This window comes from Mytilus galloprovincialis, chromosome 10 (genome assembly GCF_965363235.1).
Source record: "Mytilus galloprovincialis chromosome 10, xbMytGall1.hap1.1, whole genome shotgun sequence".
NCBI classification, from domain to species: Eukaryota; Metazoa; Mollusca; class Bivalvia; order Mytilida; family Mytilidae; genus Mytilus; species Mytilus galloprovincialis.
The window spans coordinates 2,060,953-2,079,266 of NC_134847.1; the positions used below are offsets into that span (position 1 = coordinate 2,060,953).

At 31.5% G+C, this 18,314-nt stretch overlaps 1 protein-coding gene across 23 annotated transcripts in view; it reads right to left on the minus strand.

The window, feature by feature from the left end:
* LOC143049654 (neuron navigator 2-like) overlaps positions 1 to 18,314 on the minus strand; it is a 342,816-nt gene that overhangs the window by 101,596 nt on the left and 222,906 nt on the right. For 17 of the 23 annotated variants that reach the window (XM_076223278.1, XM_076223275.1, XM_076223274.1 and 14 more), the window contains 2 exons: positions 8,088 to 10,275; positions 5,195 to 5,251 (listed from right to left, as the gene is read on the minus strand). In XM_076223278.1, coding sequence (XP_076079393.1) covers positions 5,195 to 5,251; positions 8,088 to 10,275 — 2,245 coding nt within the window. Of the gene's footprint in view, positions 1 to 5,194; positions 5,252 to 8,087; positions 10,276 to 12,108; positions 13,060 to 13,542; positions 13,681 to 16,855; positions 16,952 to 18,314 lie in introns of those variants that run through there. The other 6 variants (XM_076223289.1, XM_076223271.1, XM_076223267.1 and 3 more) reach the window with 4 other exon arrangements.

The following is an 18,314-nucleotide window of genomic DNA, read 5'->3' on the forward strand; positions in this document are numbered from 1 at the left end:
TCCCTGTCAGCCTTGACGAAAATCCATTCAACACATGTGTCTAATGGTGGTTAAATTATCAAGAAATACCATAAGTCTTTGTTAATTATTGATTTTTATGATATTTTCTTAAAACACATCCTCAAATATTTATTTCCAGCATCTGTTTCTTACATTATTTTGCTCATTAAAGTACCTCAATAATTTTTACTTTTGCCACAAAATACTTCACTAATTTCTCTTCCCTTTGGAATGTTTGACCCAGGCCCCAAAATGTGTAGGTCCCTGATCTGGAAATTTCTGAAGTTTAGTCTTGACCTTTTGCAGTCTTAATTTCAAAGCCCAAAGTCCATTCAAATGGATGATCATAGATGTGCCATTTGAAGTACTATAACTATTTGTAAAGTTCATATGAATTTAAAATTGTGACAATGCATGAGTGCGCCTCCTTTTTTTAACTGAAATTAAAATTTGCAGTTTATTTTTTTAAGGAATCCATATTTTCTCCAAACGTTTACTAAAATTTACAATTTGTTCATAACTTTGCATTTTCTTTGAGTAATGGCCCTTTACGCCAATTTCAAATGTACAATTCCATTATCTAATCAAGATTTTATAAATGTATTAAAAGCTTGCAAAATAAAACAACTGATGATTAAAACACAAAATGTTCTATTCAAGAAAATTTGGGTGACAAACAATTTTACAAAAAAATTAGCATGCATGTTTAAAGTGCCAATGTCAAGTTTTAAAACTTTTTACAACAATTTAGTCATGCAATACAATCAACAGTATATATAAACTGAAATTAAAATTCTCCTTACTAGTAGTTACTACACATTTTCAGATGACATTAAATAAAGAAATAATAACCAATACATATAAATCTTGAATTTAATACATTACAAAATAATACTATGCTAATCAGTAGCAAATTTAGTTCAAACTGTTCGAGTCGTAAAGAAACTTTATTTTTTAGCCATGCTTCTTTTGGGGCTTGAAAAGAAAAAAATGAGTCCATATGGACAGTTTGACCTATCCCTATCTTTAATTTTAATAAAATTCCCTTAATTTAAAATTTTAAAATAAGCTCTTGTCCTACCTTGTACACTATGAGTTAACCTTTCAATGATTTCGTCAGAAACCCTGCTGACTTGTTATGTAGGTAACATTAATGTACAAGACAGATATAAACATATCATCATTCACAGGCCATGTTAACATAACATTAATTAATTTGTCACAATTAATTACCAAATGTTTTGCTTTCAATTAATTTTGCCAAGGGAGATAATTACATTATTTTTCTTTATTTTTGCTATTTTTAGTTGTAATCCTTGAACACTAACACATTTAAGATTAAGAGACTAGACGTGGTAAATATCATTTTTTTTTATATTCTAAACACTTCAAAACTGAGTTTGACCAGTTCAATGTAAATTGAAAAAAAAACAATCAAAACAAATGAAACTAAATACAGTTTTGTAATACAATTATACATTATATCCGCACTAACATTTTCTATGTTCAGTGGACCATGAAAATGGGGTAAAAACTCTTTTGCACTAAAATTAGAAAGATCATACCATAGGGAACAAGTGTACTAAGTTTCAAGTTGATTGGACTTCAACTTTATCAAAAACTACCTCGACCAAAAACTTTAACCTGAAGCAGGACTTTTGACGAACGGACGAACTAACGGATGAACGAACAAACAGATGGACACACAGACAAGAAAACATAATGCCCAAAAATGGTACATAAAAACAAAAACTTTACAACAGGGGAAAAATCAAAAATAACGATATGTCATTTATCAATCAAAGTAATTTCCATTAAAAAAGTCCAATAACTTTGCACCTATTATTTTAGACTTAAATGATTATCATTTTCCATCTGGAACAGATAATTTGTAAAACTAAAGAATTTCAGACCCCTGGTGACCATAGCAATTGTAAAATGTATTAAACACGTCTATACTGACTTGAATAAATTCTATGATTTTCCGATGAAATTGAATAAATTGATTCATGAAACTTAATAGAAAAGCCCAATTGTCTATTTGGCTTGATTTTACACGTAATAGCGCCATTTTATAGATATTTATGAGAAACTGTAGCACTTTATAAAATTTATAGGAAAGCTTAGACGCAGGTACAGAATCAATAAGAGAATGAGTAATCCAAACTCTATTGAACGTTGATTTACGATTGTCATATCAATTATTCCTACCCAACACCCAGCAGCCGTCAACCAGACAAGATCCAACACGATTTCACAAGGTTTTCTATTCTAAAATGAACACTTTTATACGAAGCATATTGTAGGAAGTGTGTAGTAGCTATAAATTATTCAGGACTGAATTTCCATTGGGATGTTTCAGTTCTCCAATAAAAATACAAAATTTTCAAACTGCTTTTCAATAAAATTGATGATAGATTTTCAGATATTTTTTTGATAAAACTTAATAATAATATCTTAAAACAGGGACAGATTTAGCCATAATCGCCCATTTTCGAAAGGGGGGGGGGGTTGCGACACTGTAAAAATGATTGAATAACAACAGAAGGTGGAACATGAAAAATATCCAAAATGTAAACTGTACAAAAACTCTATTGATCTTTCATATGCTTGGTTTTTAATATTTTTTATTATCTTTGAGCAGAAGTTTTGAATTCCTAAGTAAATTTTCTAAAATAACAACTAGAAATTGATAATTTCCAATGAGCAACCTCATATTGCCATCTCCATAACAAACAACCCATGGCAAATAGCTGCAACAAATGACCTTGTTGTATAGCTTAACACTAAAACTTAATGAAAGGCAATCAGAAATGACACTGAACTTTATATAACACCACATTATAATGCAGAAACATCTGATAAAAACATTAATATGTCCATAAACTACCCATAATTCATCTGGACAATGGCTGACTGGACACCAATAATGTTGTCAACAATAAAGACGGCATATCATATATGATATCACAACATATTTAATTGATAATAAATAATTACTGAATGCTCTTTTAGTTTTAATTAATTTTAACCAAAGGTAAGATAACTCAATTAGAGTATTGTCAAAGGGAGATAATTGTATGAAGGCATTTTCAAAGGGGAGAAAACAGGATGATCACAGTTTTAAAGGGGAGATAACAGGATGATCACATTTTCAAAGGGAGATAATTGTATGGTGGCATTTTCAAAGGGGAGATAACAGGATGATCACAGTTTCAAAGGGAGAAAACTGGAGGAGGGATTTTCAAAGGGGATGATAACTCCATGATGACATTTTCAAAGTTTAGGATTCTAGCTCATTTCAAAATATAATTGGCTGATGTTGATTGGTCTAATGTTTAGGTACCTAATTCTGAGTTTCTGTATTAAAACAACCTAAACATGCTAAAAGTGTGTTTAAATAACAACTATCTGTATAAGTAATCTATGAGATAATGGGCCGTGTAATTACCTTTGTTTACATCACTTCCTTGGTAACACTGGGATTTAACTATTTCAAAACATAACCAACTTTATTTTTCTGTTAATTAACTTTGTTCTTACATTTTTTAAGATGCTGATGTTTGCGCCTACTCAACTTTTCATATTTTTGTTGTATTTCATTGTGCAGCAAGAAAAAACAAAGGTAGCATATTTTAAAGCATTAAACTTATTAACTTGAATTATTATACTATTATAATAGTCCCAGTTATCATACATGTAAAACTTGCAAAGATGGTATTAAAAAAACAAAATATGAATATTGGGTATATCTTTCTTTAAAAATACAAGAGTTTGTCTTTAAATATGACAGGTACTTCAAATAGTCACCAAACTGCTGCCCCAAAAATTTCAACATGGTAAAATTTGACAAATAAAACATTGAACATGGATTTATCCACTGTTAATTTAATTACTGAAAATTAAAATCTTATTGTTTATATTGGAGACCTCTATGTTGCTAAGATATTGCATTTAATGGGTAGAACATTTGGAAGGTATGAGGATACAAGCTCTTTCTTATGTGTATACATTTGTACTAGTAAATACAGCATACTGTTTCATCATACACAAACACTTTACTTAAAGCTGCTTTAACTTATTTCATTCTTAAAGTGTACAAGTCATAATATCTAAATTTAATTTAATTTTGCCATGAATCTAAAATTGTTTTAATTTTTCAATTACTAAACATTCTTATACTTTTATCTTTCTTTTAATGAACAACACAGAAGCACAAATACAAAAGAAAATAAATAATATTTTGGATAATTAATAATCTGGAAACGCTTATGTTTTGTTGTTCAAGGAATGTCCATTAATTGTAAGAGTTTCATCTACAAGATGGTAAAATCATTCAACAAATTATCTGTATCACTTCTCTTAAGAGGTTTCTGTCATTAACTCAACAGAATATGTTCATACCAGAAATTTACATTTGTTTTTATACTGATTTTTTGCTGAAACATATAACTTGTATAATCAACTATTGCAGAAGTCATGCAAATATAATTAGGGTTACTTCCCTTTCACCATATTTCACCAGGTTCATGCCAGATATTTTTTTTTAATTTCATGCACATAATTCGCCACCTTCTATCTTTACTGTTATTTTATAGGATATACGATCTAAGCTTAAACCAATTGTAGGGACTAAGCAACCTTAGGTAGAGCTATACATCAGAAACAGTTCAATTCACAATCTAATCAAGTTCTACTTTTCAAATTACCAGGCGATGAGGTGTTGTATGTCCAGTGTCCACCCAGAGAATCAGAGTGGACATGGAACAACTGACATTGTGAGGATATCTATTAACTGGCCAGTGGTCAGTCAATTCAATTATAATTCTAATACAGGCTCATTTGAGCAAGAAAAATATTTTTTTAAGTATTTAAAAAAAAAAATAGTCAGAGACATGTTGAATGAATTAATGAGCTAACATGGTTAAAGGTTTGGAGATAAAAGATGAAGATTTGTATGCCTCATAATTTTGAAAGAAGTTATCAATTAAACTGAACATAAACAAAACCACTTTATAACAAATATCTTATGAATGTCTAGATGGATATTTTCTGCTGTATACTTAAGCAAAATATATATTTAATATGTTCAATTTTTAACTTTATACCACATTAATCCCTTACACCAAGCAGGATAAACAAGGTCTTATACCATCTTTCCACCAAGGATATTTGTAACAAAATGAAAGTTTACCGAACAGATCTAGGTACAGATTGCCTCCTTTTCATCTGAAACTTTTTGTGATGTTGTCTAACAGAAGAATATCATAATCTTATTAACTTAATAAAGTTTTCAAATCATGTAATTTGAGTTAAGAGTTATCCCCCTTAGCTGTAATCTGAGTTAAGAGTTATCCCCTTTGCTGTAATTTGAGTTAAGAGTTATCCCCTTTGATGTAATTTGAGTTAAGAGTTATTCCCCTTTGCTGTAATTTGAGTTAAGAGTTATCCCCCTTTGCTGTAATTTGAGTTAAGAGTTATCCCCTTTGCTGTAATTTGAGTTAAGAGTTATTCCCCTTTGCTGTAATTTGAGTTAAGAGTTATTCCCCTTTGCTGTAATTTGAGTTAAGAGTTATTCCCCTTTGCTGTAATTTGAGTTATCCCCCTTTGCTGTAATTTGAGTTAAGAGTTATCCCCCTTTGCTGTAATTTGAGTTAAGAGTTATTCCCCTTTGTTGTAATTTGAGTTAAGAGTTATCCCCCTTTGCTGTAATTTGAGTAAAGAGTTATTCCCCTTTGCTGTAATTTGAGTGCTGTAATTTGAGTTAAGAGTTATCCCCCTTTACTGTAATTTGAGTTAAGAGTTATTCCCCTTTGCTGTAATTTGAGTTATCCCCCTTTGCTGTAATCTGAGTTAAGAGTTATTCCCCTTTGCTGTAATTTGAGTTATCCCCCTTTGCTGTAATTTGAGTTAAGAGTTATTCCCCTTTGCTGTAATTTGAGTTATCCCCCTGTGCTGTAATTTGAGTTAAGAGTTATCCCCTTTGCTGTAATTTGAGTTATCCCCCTGTGCTGTAATTTGAGTTAAGAGTTATCCCCTTTGCTGTAATTTGAGTTATCCCCCTGTGCTGTAATTTGAGTTAAGAGTTATCCCCCTGTGCTGTAATTTGAGTTGAGTTATCTCCTTTGCTGTAATCTTAGAGCGCATTTGTTTCTAATCTAAACGATGTAAACGATTACGCGCGTAGTCGTTTAATTCATTTGTTTCTTACATGTTTTGGTCAACGTTGACATCGTTCACATAAACGATGTACGCGCAAAATAGTCGCGTAGTCGTTGATCGTTTATCGTTGAGACGTGTAAACGATAAATTTGTTTCTGCATCTGTCGTTTAAATAATTACGAGCACATGTTGTTTTCGCAAAGTCCTGGTTATTTATTTCCCGCACTTTTACTTATTTGTTTACAGCGCGTGAGTGTAATCTATTTCTGTCTGACAACGTGGGGTCGATAAAGTTTATTAAACGATGTATTTGTTTCTAGCAGCTTAACGTTTACTAAACGATAGTCATCGATTACAAAATTTCGGGTTAGAAACAAATGCACTCTTAGAGAGGTAAAATGAGCAAGTTCCTTCAATAAACCATGATAAATCAACAAAAGAGTAGGTCCAGTAAGACCCCTTTTTGGCCCCAAAATATAGCAGTTTTACAAAATTGTTCAAATATAAACTTATAGTTATTTATTGGACAGAAGAATGCTTCTGCTACATAAACATGGGCTGTTTTTTTTACAATACAATGAAAATATATTGGGTACTAGCACCACAAAGTCATGTTAATTTACTGAAATCTTCACATTTCTAGCATTTTAGTTGAATTTTAGACGGTTTTCATGTAAAACGAAAGTGGCCGCATTCGTGTTCATCCTTAAATGCTTAATATTAAAATGTAAGTTGTATTTTATGATAATACATAACATATATAAAGGTTGAGGATGAACACGGATGCGGCCACTTTCATTTTTGACAAAAACCATCTGAAAAGTGACATTTTTCAGCATATTTGGTAGATTTTTCATATTTCAGCTTGAATCGGTGCGTTTTTTATGATTAAATCAGTTAAAATCTTTCACAAAAACTAATTGATTCAAATAAAATAGACACTTAAGTGTTTAAAAAGTGGTCAAAATCTTTCGTCAAATGAACCTGAAATTTGAGGCCAAAATCGGTCCTTACCGGACCTTCTCCTTTAAACTATTGATTTTTAAACATTGAAAAATGTTTTTTATGAACATTTTATAAATCATCAATACTAATCCAAATATGTCATTGAAGGGAAAATAACTCTAACTTGATTTTACATCACAGAAAATCCATGTATCATCCAAATGGAAGTAAATTTCAATCAATCATCCTCTAGCATAAACATTAAACACTATTATAAATAAATATTTACATAATTAACATAAAGTTACATTTGTTTTGTCTAGCCCACATGGGAATCCTGATTGTAAATAGCTGTTAAGTGTGAAATATTATGTAAATAATTCTACTGTTGTTTGAAATTTGTGATTGATAGTTTCTATAAAGTTGATAACTTGTCTATTTTCACACTTTTAGCATTGTTTATTATTGATAAGCCAACTATTTAAATGTGTTCTTAACTAAACTACATCTTTATGATCTTGCATCAATTTTGTCTTTTTTACACCTGTCTACAGTGGCCATTCTGCCCATGTTGACAGCAATATCTTTCTGAAGTTCATTGAAAAGAAATACTACTGGAAAACAGATTTTTTTTTTTACAATGTTAGTCAATCTACTTCTTATAGACCTAAAAACATATATTTTTAAAATGTAAGATAAAGCTTTTAGTGTTGTTGTTAACTGACCCGTATAATTTCAATTGATTTTGTGCTTGACAGAGAACTAGCAAATATTAATTTTACCGATTTTTCCAAATCTTTGGTTTGACCAGGCTCTTTTATAGTCTTATTTCATGAATGAAATCAGAGACATTAAAATTATAGATTATTCTAAAGCTTCCCTTCTTACTTTTATATTGTCATGTCGGGTTGGTTGTTGCTTTCTTGGTTTTTTTTGTTAACTTTTAAGGTGGTAGTTCAATAAAATATAAAATAGAATACCTATCATCGTCAATCATCCCGTTATTTTTCTGCATAGATTCTTTAACAGCTTGCATCCCTTCTCTGAACCTCTGCTGTAGGCGTCTAGCATACAGGGAAGCGCCACCTTCACTCATATATCCACAATTCATTTCATCCACTTTGTTTTGACTTCCTTTTAGTATATCCCCATCTGACATATATCCAGAGATGTAATCAAAGCTTTCATAATCAGAACTATAATCTCCGTCAAATGAACTATTTAATCCACTAGATGGCGTTTTTCTTATTGGACCAGAATAAAATTTCCCATGATCCATTAGAGGACGATTCATACCTAGCCGGCTTGTGCTAGCGAAGTAAGTGGCAGTAGGTGTAGCATAGCCAGGATTGTGAAAGATTTTTCCTGGTGGAGTAGTGTATCCACGTAAATATCCTGTCCCATATGGCATTGCTCTTAATATCGGCTGCATTGGTTTAATATCCATTGCTTCACCAGAATCGTCCACAAACGTTGTATCTTTTTCAGAAAAAGTAGTCTCTTTTGAACTTTTTTCTTTGTCTTTATTCACAGTTTTTGTCCTTACTTCAGAATCAAATGTTGTTTCAACTTTTTCACCATGTCTCGGTTGAACGATTGCCACATTGTTTGCCGATTTATTTATTGGTTGTTGAGGCTGTAACACTTTCAATCCTAGCCTCGGTGAATTTGTAGCACTTATACTTCCAACATCAGAGCCTGAGTCTGACGGACGATATATAACACTTTCCGTTGACGAGTTACTATTATTACCACTAGGTCCACTATGACTGGATGATGACGATGTAGAATCACTTTTATGGCCTGATATTGATGATTGTCCTGATGGAGAACCAGGACTCTCGTTTTTAGCACCATCTTTTTTGGTTTGTGGCACAGAGTTATTACTATGATCTTTCATTGACGGCGTGTTACTCCTAGGTGGCGGTTCTGTCTTTGGAAGAGGTGGAGGTAATGCACGGTTTATTATTCCTGATTGTGTATTGAGATCAGATATGCCAGTCATGGCATGCATTTGAGTATTAGCCACCGAACACGTTGGTTTAACAACATTAACTGTCTGTTGTAAGTTTCCTTCTTTATTAACTGAAGGCTTTTGAATGCCACTTTGATATCCAGACATTTTAGAACTACTTTTTGAATATTGGCCATCACCAACTCGGTCTATTTTCCCGTCAGAATAGTCAATTTCTGTGTATCTACCTTTCATTTGTAACATCTTGTCTGAATCCTGCACACTTGTTTTTGAGTGGTCACTTATTGTTTCATAATGTTGTTTTGAATGTGACCCTACAGATGGTGACCCATATGCACTTAATCCTGAATGTTTTGTAGATGGCACTCCTGACACTGATGGCGATGTAGCTGCAGACGACGACTGAGAATGACTTTTGGATTTCTCATCTTTACTACGAGATTTTCCTGGTTTTGGAATGCTTGTTGGTGTCCGTATCCCTGTACTTGTTGGCGTTGATGATGTGGATTTCGATGATTTAGATGCTGACTTTGAAGGGATGAGAGTTCCAATTTTTGTCCCTTTTTGTCCTGATTTTAAGTCTGTTTTACTTGATGATTTTTTAACTCCAGATCCATGATCGGAAGAAGAATAATGTTTCTCATTCTGAGCCAAGGGCAAAGTAGATGGATGCTCCTTCTTGTTGACGGTTTTTCCAAGGGACTTTGTTTTTGGTGGAAGTTTGGGACTTTCTGATTCTGGTGAAAAACTTATAGCCCCAGGATCAGTTGAACTTGAACTTCTTGCACTAGCAGTACTTGATCTGGTATCTGTACTGATTCGTGAGTCCCTATCACTACTAAGAGCTAAGGATGAGGAACTTGTGCTCGCAGTACTACCAGTACTTGTTTTTGATGTGCTTTTGGGAACTCCACTTTTGCCCTTGGATTTGTCCTTGGAGTTGAAAAATTTAAATTTATCCAACATAGAGTTTTTATTTTGTGGTGTCGATTTCTGTGAAGTACTTTTGTTTGAAGCAGTTGAACTTGTTGAGGTTGTACTTCCTGTACTGACCACTCTCGGCTGTTTTTCTCCAGATGGTCTTGGTGTTGTCAAGGAGCGACCACCAGGAGTAGGAATACCAGATCCAGGAACAGCAGGTGACGTAGCTCTCGAAGATGGATGACTGCTTTTAACAGTATTCAAAGAAGAACCTGAAAAACATAAAGAACTTTTTAAATGACTATGATATTTTGTTGTAATGACTTTGATATTTTGTTGTAATGACTATGATATTTTGTTGTAATGACTATGATATTTTGTTGTGAGTTCATGAGTTTGATCCCTGCAAAAATGTGTTTGAACCCTGCAGAACATGTTAAAATCTAATTTTAATTAACAAGTATTTCCAGTTTTTCTGAAAAAGGTGAATCCTTCTCTCAGTGTACTCTTCTAAATCATAGTCTCTACCAAATTGTACATTTTCTGCACTATAAAAAAAAAAATACAAACACCACTTCATCAATGAGGTGATTTTAAGTCTCGACTAAATTGTACATTTTTTCTGCACTATTGAGGTAAAAGTCAGTCCCTTTAAATTCGTCAGTCATATCAAATAGGATTCTTATTCTTTAATCAAACATGCAAATATTTACATAACTTTACTTTTCTAAACAGGTATATAACCAAATGACATAGTAAATGATTCTTATTGAAAAGTACAATGAGGTCAACAGGTAAAAACTGATTAGTTTTCAGGTATGTAGTTAAATATTGTCTCAGGTAAAAAACAAACAACATAGTTAATCTGTTTAGTCATTTAATAATTGTCTTTATGCTATTTTAGTCTTCACAGGGAAATATTACTTTGCAGTGTCTTTTTTACTTTTCCATCCTTGTCGTTCTATGGACCTGGTATTCTAATACCAAAACAAGAGTGTCAAATATTTTTTTTATATGTGCTATTGTCAATGATTGTTGTTCAATGAACATAAACATTTTTAACCTATCTACAATACAATGTCTTATATGGTTCTATTAGTAACCAACCTATTTGTAAAGCTTTGTATATAAAATATTTTACATGTGTGTAATTTAAATCCAGGCAAAAGTTAGTAAATGAAATATTTTTGAAAACACTGTACCCATGAAAAAATGCATTTTGCCCAAATATTGTTGAAATATTAGTAAATATACAGAAACATTGATTTTTTTTCACAGTATATTTTTAAATTTCTAATTGCTGGTTTCCTGAGTGATCTCAATCCTCTAGCATGTCTCAGTTTAACTTGTGATGAATTGGAAGCATAAACAAATCATTACACCAAATGTAATTGCAAGTTCGAGATGCTCATACAGTACTAATCATCAGTTTCAAAGCCAGATTTAGGGAGCCAAGACTCTGAATAAGACCAGGGGTTGAAGTCATAAAACTTTGCTCAGTGCTTGGAGCACAAAAATCATGCTCGAAACACCAAATCCTATATTTTGATTGGTTGATTCTCGAGTCTGAGTACAAAAATCTTGCTCGAAAGTTTTATGACCGCAAGGCCAGGACCCCATAATGGAGCTACAATTATATGTTTACTATATAGACTTTTGACATTTTCCACGTAAAACATTGTCCTGGTTACACCTGTCATAGCGGACAAGTTATAATATATCAAACAACAAAGTTTTACAACACCCCCCTTTTTTTGAAATTTTGGATCCGCATCTGAGTTTGAGCTGAATTCTTTGAGATGCTGACGACCCTACATGTGTTTATTGATGATCATAGCTGCAGGGACTATTAACAAATAAAAAATTATATGTGGGAAATAAATTTAACAATAATACTATCGATCATTAGTTGCCCAATAATCAATCTCACAAAGATTCATTTCAAATTCAAAAGGATAATGCAATATAGATTATACATGTATAAACTCTTTATAAAAGTTAGCAACACCCCGTTCCAACAATTAGTAAAGCTGTACAGGATGATAAATTTCTATTAACTATTTATACATTTTTTCAAGCGACAAGTTTTCTGGTTTTCCCCTTACCTCTATCATGCATGTTTGTTGAACCTAAAAAATCCAGCAGTTATACATTCAAAATAATGTCCTTCAACAATGAATTTTAAAATCCAGCCGTTTGTTTAAAGTTATGTCCTTAAACAACAAATTGTTAAAATCCAAAAGTTACATCCAAAAGGTGTTTGTAAAAATAATCCCACAGTCACATTCAATTGGATGTTCTTAAATAATATGTCTTTTAAAAATACAACAGTTATTTTCAAAAATGATGTTCGTAATAAAAAATCGTAAAAATCCAAGTAACATTTCTTCACAATGTCTCCTAAAGCAAACTGTAACATCCTCAAACCATATCATATCATTTAAATATCATAATATGACTAAAATCCATACGATTATTTTTTTTAAAATCTTGATAATGAAACATTCGTATTGTCACATATAACTTTTACAGGACATTTGTTTCAAATTTCAAATTTGTCACCACATCAAAGGCCTCAAAGCAGTATTAAAATTCTAATAAGTTGAATCCCTTTGGACAATATTACCAGCTGTGGTTTTTTTTAGAGACTAAGAAAAATATTGTTTTTGATGTTTTGATGTGATAACAACAGGTGTGTCGTTTTTGGATCAGGTAAAACGCACAACTGAAGATGATATTTGGCGGGCTGTAAAGGATAAGTCATTAAACGTCTGCTTCTTTGTGAAGTATGAACAATATCATCATTCACAATGGCCGTCAGACAAAACAAACAATGTCAACTTTCTACGTCTTTTGTCCGACCCCATGCTGTTTTTGTTTTTGTCCCAATTTTACTGTGTGGTCTTTGGTTTAAACAAATATACATGAACCTCGAAACCTTCGAGAGTAAACAATTAAAGGTCGCCTAATGATCTGTGAAAACGTAATTTAGGAAGTCATTTTGACAAAACGTTGGTACCATGACAGGAATTAAATACTTCCACTAAACCACAGAGTAGTAAGAAAGTGATTTGAACCCCTTTTAAGTTGGGCCGCTTTATCTATGGACTAGATTTTATCATACATGTAATGATGCATTCCTTCCCTTGATCAAACTATCTGATCTGACATGCAAAGTATAACATATGGATTCTCATTTGTCACGAAATACATGACACAGAAACCCATCAATACAAGTTACCCAAAATATGAGAAATTCATAGGTTACAATTAATACCAACGTCAACAACTGCAAAGCACCAAACATTTCATCTAGATCAGAACCCCCTTCCTCCCCTGTGCCAACAACACATTATGACAAGATCTGAACCCTGAACCCCCTTCCTCCCCCTTCTGGTTCGAGATTAAAAGAACATTCAGAAAGTTTCAAAAACAGCATGTCCAAATGTCAGGCAAATTCAATCCAGCATCATTGCTAACTCAAAATAGCATCAAATTATTTGTGACTATCAAACTTTTACATTGTGAATTTTACTTACTCATAACAATACATGTATATCTCCATGTAGATCAAGTTTATATAAACCATAGTCACTCATCAGAATGGCACCAGATAAACTTGTATTAATTTACCACAAAAACTATAATTCCCTTTAGGTAAAAATTGTACATCTATATACAATTAGAGATATTAAGTGTTTTACATTAAAATGAAAACAAACAAAAACTTACCTGAATGACCTTTGACCTAAGTTTTACCTGACATTCCAAAAACTCAGATCAATCAGTTAGAACAAGGAATTTTAACTTTGCTGAACAATGTCTGATAAAAGTTGAAATACTGAAGCCATTTGATCAAAATGAAAATTCACAATGAGTAAAAGCAAGTTCCCCTATTTTTCTCTTAATTATGTACAAAATTGCAAACTAGTATTTTATTTCAAAATAATTGATCATTGCATAATTTTGATTTCACCTTAGAAACTCTGATAAAAGAAATAGAGCCTAAAATATTGCATGGACGTTTAGACTGGAACTTTAATGACGATTATAGTAAAGGGACAGAAAGTTATAAATAAAAAGTTTATTATAACTATGAAACAAAATTGATTGATTGATTGATAAAAAGTTGATTAAGACGATTATTATAACCATTAGATAACTTTTAAAACTCTCTGTTTCAACCACGATTTATAGCGTTGATGTTATCAAAATGAAAAAAGTTCTACAATGAGTAGTATATTTTGTCTTATATCTTGCAATTTGACAATCAAAACTTTTTAGGGCATTGTCAAATGATAGATTTAGGTTTATATCAAAGTGACAGCATCCAAACAACACAACATCAAAAAACTATAAATAATGTCCAGGAGCTCTGTTCACAAAATAACTTATTGAGAGTAAGAAATACTCATAGGCCATGAGTATATGTAACAGAAATTTTTTAATTATAAGATTTTTTGTGGCAAGAGTCACATACCCAGAAATCCAACAGCACAAATATCAAAGACATCTTCAACATTCCAAATGTTTATCTTGTGTTTTTGTGTATTCTGTTCACCAACTGATTTTGTCCTCTTTAAGTATGACTGACAGTTCAATTACAACAGTAAGATCTCTTTAAGATGGTTCAATGGCTTTCTTTTCTCTTTTAATAATTCATATATCAAATTTGTCAAATAACAAACAAAGCATGTCATATTTTCCATTTTCCCCAAAATATCTAATTCTACTAAAACCCCAATACATCAAGATTAACTCCCCCATCAGATAAAAGTTCATTTTCACTGAAATTATAAAAGATTATCTATCTTTACCCTTCTAGATAAAAGAAAGTTTTTATAACAAGGCTGGGTAGCTTAGATATTATCTCCTCAGAAAATATGATAGGCCCTCATTATCTTCTCAAATCTTCTCTTTGTCAGGCTAATGGGTCAAAGAACTATTAAGATTTCCATTTTTATGGGGTATTAACCTCTATGTAAAGAGGTTGATCAGTTTCAATTATTTAAATATCTATACCAAATTAATTCAATTTATCAAAAGTATACAAATTAATGATATAACATATAAACTATTAAATGTCACTTTTATTGGTGACAAATCAATACTTATGTATTAAGAGTCAATAAATATAGTATTATATTTAATAAATAATGTGAAAATGTGAATTATTAATGACATATTCAAATTTTCTATAAATCCTACCTAAATATAACTTAAAAACAATCATTTGAAGTAACTCATATTCTGTGACGGGTGTGCTCAAGCATAGGGACTTTTCCATATTAGCTCTCACAGTGAATTATAGCCTTTCATGCTATTAGCTGCGTAAAGCAAACCATATAGTCAGATCTGTGTTCTTCTGCAAGGAGAAAGGGAGATCTGGGATGCCCCCAGTATCCCCTAAATTCTAAGTAACAAATATGAAAATTAGCCTATAGTGGACAGCTGAGTAACTGATTTTGTACCACCTCAAATTAAGGTTGAGAGGATTTACATCAGACTGGTCTATCTAATATACTGTGTATTCTTTTATTTTTGTGGTTATCAATTTTCTTGGATTTAGGAAAACTTGCATTTTCGTGAATATTTGATTTGGTTATTTTGCCATCACGAATCGTACAAAGCCCATAGAAAATTTGAAATCAAGGGTTTACCTGTATTCACGAAACCCACAAAAATTGGTATCCAACAAATAATAATGAATCCACATAATGCTAGCTACAGAAAAGACTTTTCTTCAACTAAAGACAGCTTCTATAAAATATGCCTCCGCTCAAGGTTCAAACAAATGAAAATAGAACCGGAAGACTAATAGTCAACAGAAACACTTAATAATGCCCCCCTCCCTCCTTTTTCACCTAATGGTGGAGGCATAAAAACCTCACTTGTGTTCAAAGAAAATTATCCCAATTGTAAAGAATCAGGTAAAACAAATGTAAACTGTACCTGTCTTTGTCTCATGGTACACTCCTATCTAACTATTGTAAGATTTACAAACAAACCACATGTGTCTATATTCTGGTTGACAGTTTTATTCCTGATAAAATGTGATTTAAATTACATTTACAACATCGTTTGTGTTTTCAATTAGTATGTAACGTTTAATATCAATCATCCTAGAACAGCCAAAACATCATTATTATGAAGGATCGGTAAATATGTTAGCTTTTTGTGTACTAGGTAATAGCATAGAAAATGAACCATTAAATGGGAAAATAAGAGTGATTTTTTATATGATTGGTATGTAGTAATTTGGGAATGTGTCACAGTAGTGCACTGAAAATTGTATGGCTTTTGAATTTATTGAAGGATTGTCATGATGAACCTGTGTCAAGGATATTATGATACTGAATGAAAAATAAAAATCTGAATTTACAATTAAATGCTATCATTTTAATCTGGAAAGTTTTTACGTACTAAGCTGAATGAAATTTAAAGGTATATACATAGGTATATTCTTTTTACTTATATATAGAATTGTTTTTAAATATATCTAAATTTCAATTCAATATGGTGATTTGTAACTATCCTTCTTTTCTTTATCATATGTTTATAATAAAAAAAGATTTATTTTACATGTAAAAGATAAGCTAATATATTTCATTTTACATATCAGGTCAGGCATATACACTATACAAATGAATGCTCATTTACAGTTTTGTCCAGTACGTTCTTTTTATATAGTACGGTTTTCAAGGAATTATACGTACATTTTACTAACTAAATTTGTGTTTTTTTACTACTGATTATAGTACTATTACTACTTTGCTACTTTCAATAATTAAAAGAAAATAAATTCTTTTAAAATAGTATATATTACTTACTTACTAATAATTATAACAATACCTGTTATTTTTGCAGCTGCAATCATCCCTAATTTTATGTCTTTTTCATTATATTAATCCTGTTATTTACAAATCACTTGTCACTGTTATTAAATAAATAAAATATGATGAACTTGTCAATATATCTTGTTGATCTAATCACATATAATATTATAGAGATCCCTGTAACAACCCCAACGACCCCTCAGGTAAACTTCAAAGAGAACTATTTGGACAGGTGAGAACATTCTTTAGTCAAGGACTATCACCTGGCTTCTGACCCCCTTATCTACCTAATCATCTTCTATCATTTTTTAAAATGTCCAAATTTGATCTTTATCAGCGATTGACCTTTGAAAAATGTTAACCTTTTGTTATGAAGATTAATTTGTCAAGAGTGTATAAGTACCCTGTCAATAACACTTCAAAATATTGGTAACAATTTCCAAAATTCTTTGGGTTTGATTTTTTAAACTTTGGTTCCCTGTAGTGTTATCTTGTCAAATAGCAACCTTCAAAATATAAGGAATCACTCAATCTTCAAATCTTTATTGAACAAAGTTGAACTTGGAATAAGCATGTCTGAGAGTCTTTAGAAATAAACAAAAATAAAAGCTTTAATTTCCTATTACTCGTGAAAAACTCCTATTACTCAAGAAAAACAAGTCGAATAATATATACTGAATTAAGGAGATAAATACAAACGATGTGGAGCCACACAACCATATTACACCACATGCCCCCCCCCCCCCCCAAATTACATAAACAGGGTTGTTAAAAAGGAAGTTGTTCCAAATTTGAGTCCGTATTATTTCTTTATAAAGTAACATACTATCAGAGAGAAATATTGTTTGCATCAGGTAGAATTTCAAAGATGGTTTTATCCATTACAAAAAGAAACATAGAATTATCATACACCAAGTCAGTTCAAGTCAACACGCATTATTTATCTACTATGACTTAGACAAATATTCCTATGGTGAGGGTAAACAGAAATCTGTATCTAACTTTGTAATTAATGAGATTCTTATGCAACTGAAGATTACCTGAGCAGGTAAATATAAGCACCATGCTGCTATGATAAAATATAGGTAATTAATTGTGTCAAAATTCTTTGGACCTGTCATTAACATTTGTCTCATAAAAGTGTCTGTCTCTTAAAGTTTTGAATCTAGACCAAATTTTGTCAATAAAATGTCACAATGACACCATTCTTTACACAATTTAAAAGGTCATAAAATTGTCCCATTGGATAAGAATGCAGAATGAAATCAAGAAAGATAACTCTAATAATCCATGTAAACAGGCTTAGGAACAAAAGGATTACAGTAAAACATTAAATAAATACCCTGTTCAAACTTTTCATCCATCAATAACACATTAAATCTAAAAGTAATGTTTAAAAGAATACACTAAAAACAAAGTTGGTCTTATTAGGGTTCATGGATGCACATGATGGATGGAGGTTATAATGAAATGAA